A 4,104-nucleotide genomic window follows, 5' to 3' on the forward strand; every position below is an offset into this window, starting at 1 on the left:
ATTGAAAAAATTGTGTTGTTTTAGCTGATTTTTATATTATTCTTCTTAATGAAGTTAACAGGTGCTATGCTTAATGGTTGGCAAGAAGTGATTATCACAGCAGGCGTTCCTCTGGACATGCTTTTTATTTACTGCAATAAAAAGCTTGAAGTGCAAACCGATACTGCTGCCGTATTAAGCGTTTGCCCTCCGCAGGTAATCAAAATTATTACAACTGCGTATGTTATGCTAAAATAGTCGTATATGCATATACCAGGGCCTTCATGCAGGGCAATACTTCAGAAATCCTTGCAACGGTGAGATGTCAAGCTGGGACCAGACGTATCTGGCTGCAAATGAGGACAACTGTTAACTCTGGGCCAGAGATTTCGGAGGGTACGCAAGTACTGGTGTATGTGCTGCCCGCCGGCGCGCCGCGGGTCGCGAGGCTCATCAAATTATCTTTGCCTGCTTTACCGCAATACTCACAGCATGATGACCCGGACCGCGATGATGACAGGTCAACAATCCAAAGCAATGTTTGCTTACTAGATTCACGGAGAAGTAACAGTATTCAATATCGATCTGCTTTTATCTGTTTATTTTCAGAGTGTGGTGTGAACTACGCTTGTCGGGCGGGTTCTCCGTGGCTGAGATGACGTCATGGTTGAGCGAGGCGCTGCCGGGCGACCTGCCGAGGCCTGCCGCCAGCATTGCCTTCGCCAGGGTGCACTGTCTATTGAAGACGATCCTTATTTGCCGATACCAGTAAGAATAATTGAAAGTTTATTCTAAGCGATTTGACTGGTCACAATTAGAGTTGTTAAATGTTCTCTAAAGAACCACTTAGTGTAGATTTTGAATAAGTAATCTAATCTAAGGCACTGTATAAGTAACCATCAAGACATTGAGCGTGCCATTAACATTGTCATGATTTTGTGCTAAATATAATTATATGATGCAGAAATTTCCTTTTAGACGAGGTTCAGCTTCAATCAAATCCGATAATGTATCAACAATATCCACTTTGAAAGATCTTTTATCTTATTGCTCCTTGAAGAGAGCGATTCGTGTCGATATATCTTGTGGTAAGTTTCTCTTAGAAAAAAGATAAGAAGTAAAAGCTTTTTTGCACAAATACATATCGATATGATATTTTTTCTCTAGATATTCCAGAAATGTGTTGTTCAATTTTATTTAAAAGTATCAAGGATCGATTCCTATCGGAATATCAAAGAAAAAAAGAATTCATATTGAAAGAAGCTATTGGGTATGTATTAAATAATGTTGAGAAATTTGTCTCAATTCATACATAAGTAAAAGATTATTATGGTATCAACATAATTTTAATATTTCAGGGCTCTTGATTTAGATATGAATACCATAACTAATGAATCTGAACCCATACTCTGTGAGGAATATCTACGAGTATGGAAATCAGTGGATGATACCAAAAATGTACAATATTTCAATGAATTAGTTGGTAAGATGCGTCCTTGTTCCGAGTTTTTCAAAAATTAGTGCTTAGATGGCGCTGAGCGCTACTTGTATATATCTGACACACGCTTTTATTAATTTCTCAATAGGATTTTTTTAAAAGTTTTCTTTGATTTTTATATTTATCTTTACAGCTACAGTGGAGCAATGGTATACTGATTGGTGCAAATTATCTTTATACGGTCGTGATAACAGCAGCCAGAAATCACAACTGAAGACAGCACTGCAGGACTGTCAAGTTAATGATATTGAAAGAATTCTTACTCTTAAAGATTTACAGATCGATTCTCACATGTGAACATTAAATAACATTTGTTCGAAAATAAACGTTTAATTTTCAAATTTGTTGAATATGTTGTTAAAACATGTTTAGAAATCTAGTAATAACTGTATTAATTTGACCAAAAATTTAATTTAACTTTAGGATTTACTCTGACAATATTGCAAATATATTCGTTTTCATTCTCTGCTCAAGCTTAGCTTTATTGTTACCGTTCTGGCATTTTAAACTTAAATGGATTTGGATAGGTTTTCAATAATTGCAGATCATATTGATATACTGCATGCTCATCTCTACACAATCTGTCTATATTTGTAACATGATGTGAGAGTTCATTTATAGACTCCATCTGTTCTGCCAAATATACTGATGTTATAAAATCCGCGCATTGATAATCATCTACTTTTTCGGCTACCGCAACAACATTTTCTAATAACTGTAAATAAAAGTAAAAGATATTAAAATATACCATACCAGAAATAAGTTGAGTCGAGTCTAGATGGCCTTTTACAACAAGTACATAATAATGTATGTTCATAATATTTAACATACTAATTTTGTCATCTTCCACACACAAATTAAAAAAAAAGATTAAACAGTAACCTATGCGTTCTTCCAGACTATTTTCAGTATCTATGCCATATTTAATCGAGATATGTTTATCAGTTCACTCAAAAAACTCTATCAAACATCCATTCAAACTTTCACATTTATACTATTAATAAGATTACAAGCCTCTGTACCTCTGTAACACTTTTCTCCATACACAGACCCTTTTTAAAGGCACTTTGCAGTGTTAATTTATTATCCATTGTTGGCGCTTTAAGTCCACTAATAACAATAGCGCCTCCTCTTATCAACTGGTATTCAATAAGTTTCTGCATATGTTCTAGTTCTTCATTATACATTTTCATAAAGTACCCACCAGCCCCTGGTCGTGACATGCATGGATGCAAAAACATTGTCGCCATTGCTAAATAATCTTGAGCTGCTTGCTGCTCCGCTTGGATTTGTTTATTTATAACTTCTTCAACTTTAGGATCATATTTATGTTGATAATATGCTTTCCTCCTGATGCTATATTTTAAAACTGGTCTTCTAAATACAAGAGATTTTAATAAAACTTTGTGCATGTTATGTTTGCATGAAACTATAATTTCAACTCTTAAAAGTAAATAAAAAACTTAAAAAGAAATATTAAATGTAAATTAGAAGAAATAATAAAATAACATTATGTCATATACATCACTTTTGACATCTGTTAGGTTTATTTTTAAAACAACAAATCTAGATACAAAAGACATTTTTGAAATTAATATTTTGATATCAAATGTTTTGATTTTCCTAAAAAAATCAAGATAATAGATAGCAATATTACATAACTTAAGGCTTTACAAAACTTTTTGACACAATTCAATAAGTAAATTTATGTTAAGCTTGAATTTATACGTTTATTCTCTTTCTATATAGGATAAAAGGCAAAAAGCATGTGGTTTATGGTAGAAATAAAGAAAAACTCAATATATTTGTACAAACTATTCTTCTATATTTATAAATCTATAATAACACTTACTTATTACATACACAGATTAACTTATTTTTGGAAAGGGTAATAATCTAAGCCAGAATTGTATTTGAATTTATACTTAAAGCGATCTACTTGCGTTTTTCCGATTTCTATCATTTTTTGTACTTCTTCGCGATATGCTGGTGGTAACATCTCTTCTTCTAAAGTGCATGAATGCTCACAATCGGTTTGAGCTTTAAACATTCGCTGTCGTACAATATCAACATCTCTACTGTATTCTTCTTTAAGATCTGCTACAGCTTTAGTTGCTGTGTCTACTTTAAACACAAAAAAATTTGCTTCTCGGTGAATCAAACCATGAGCACTAGTTTTATATGGTAAAGCTCGGAACCCTAAATTTTCAATGTTTCTAATAATACCACCACGATTGAAGATAGCATGAGACACCCGTGTAAGAGTCGTTTTTAGATCTTGTTTGGGCATTGCCCGTAGCATTAGTGCTAATTCATAAGTTGGCATTTTGTTAATTAAGTAAAATCACGGTTACAAAACGTATATTGTCGTTAAAACCAAGAAAAAATATTTCTTTTACAGGTTATATTTTAGTTTTATGTTATGTCATATGTCACAACAGTCGACTCTATTGCTAGTGTTAATGCCAACTTTCTTTTTTATTTATGCGCGATTTATACTTGACCAGTACAGTTGGAGTAGCGCTCACAGCACCCTACTAGACGTGAGCGTTATTTCACGTCACTAGTTACAATCACCTGTGACGAGATATGTAACGGCGTCACTAGCTTCGAGTCAAATTAAAAGT

At 33.5% G+C, this 4,104-nt stretch overlaps 2 protein-coding genes across 4 annotated transcripts in view; one reads left to right on the top strand and one right to left on the bottom strand.

Moving 5' to 3' along the window:
• Nucleotides 1-1,794, top strand: part of LOC106100703 (Bardet-Biedl syndrome 7 protein homolog) — a 4,677-nt gene extending 2,883 nt beyond the window's left edge. For all 3 annotated transcript variants that reach the window (XM_013279692.1, XM_013279693.1, XM_013279694.1), the window contains exons 9-15: nucleotides 55-195; nucleotides 270-499; nucleotides 589-747; nucleotides 958-1,067; nucleotides 1,147-1,249; nucleotides 1,338-1,462; nucleotides 1,611-1,794. In XM_013279692.1, the coding sequence (XP_013135146.1) occupies nucleotides 55-195; nucleotides 270-499; nucleotides 589-747; nucleotides 958-1,067; nucleotides 1,147-1,249; nucleotides 1,338-1,462; nucleotides 1,611-1,774 (1,032 nt within the window). In that variant the 3' untranslated portion in view covers nucleotides 1,775-1,794. The remainder of the gene's footprint in view (nucleotides 1-54; nucleotides 196-269; nucleotides 500-588; nucleotides 748-957; nucleotides 1,068-1,146; nucleotides 1,250-1,337; nucleotides 1,463-1,610) is intronic.
• Nucleotides 1,795-1,861: 67 nt separating this feature from the next.
• On the bottom strand, nucleotides 1,862-3,008 carry LOC106100706 (soma ferritin-like). Its single transcript, XM_013279696.1, has 2 exons — nucleotides 2,500-3,008; nucleotides 1,862-2,192 (listed from the first exon to the last, which is right to left on the bottom strand). Exons 1-2 carry the CDS (start codon nucleotides 2,887-2,889, stop codon nucleotides 1,965-1,967), a joined length of 618 nt encoding a protein of 205 aa, XP_013135150.1. The 5' UTR covers nucleotides 2,890-3,008; the 3' UTR covers nucleotides 1,862-1,964.
• Between the last annotated feature and the right edge of the window lie 1,096 nt (nucleotides 3,009-4,104).

This window comes from Papilio polytes, unplaced genomic scaffold (assembly GCF_000836215.1).
Source record: "Papilio polytes unplaced genomic scaffold, Ppol_1.0 DF824047.1, whole genome shotgun sequence".
Taxonomy (NCBI): Eukaryota; Metazoa; Arthropoda; class Insecta; order Lepidoptera; family Papilionidae; genus Papilio; species Papilio polytes.

Excerpts from the sequence above, each read along its gene's own strand:
- LOC106100706 (XM_013279696.1), bottom strand. The coding sequence starts at position 2,889 with ATGCACAAAGTTTTATTAAAATCTCTTGTATTTAGAAGACCAGTTTTA. Across the intron at positions 2,193-2,499 it reads TGGAGAAAAGTGTTACAGAG|TTATTAGAAAATGTTGTTGC; the intron begins GTACAGAGGCTT and ends TTTTATTTACAG.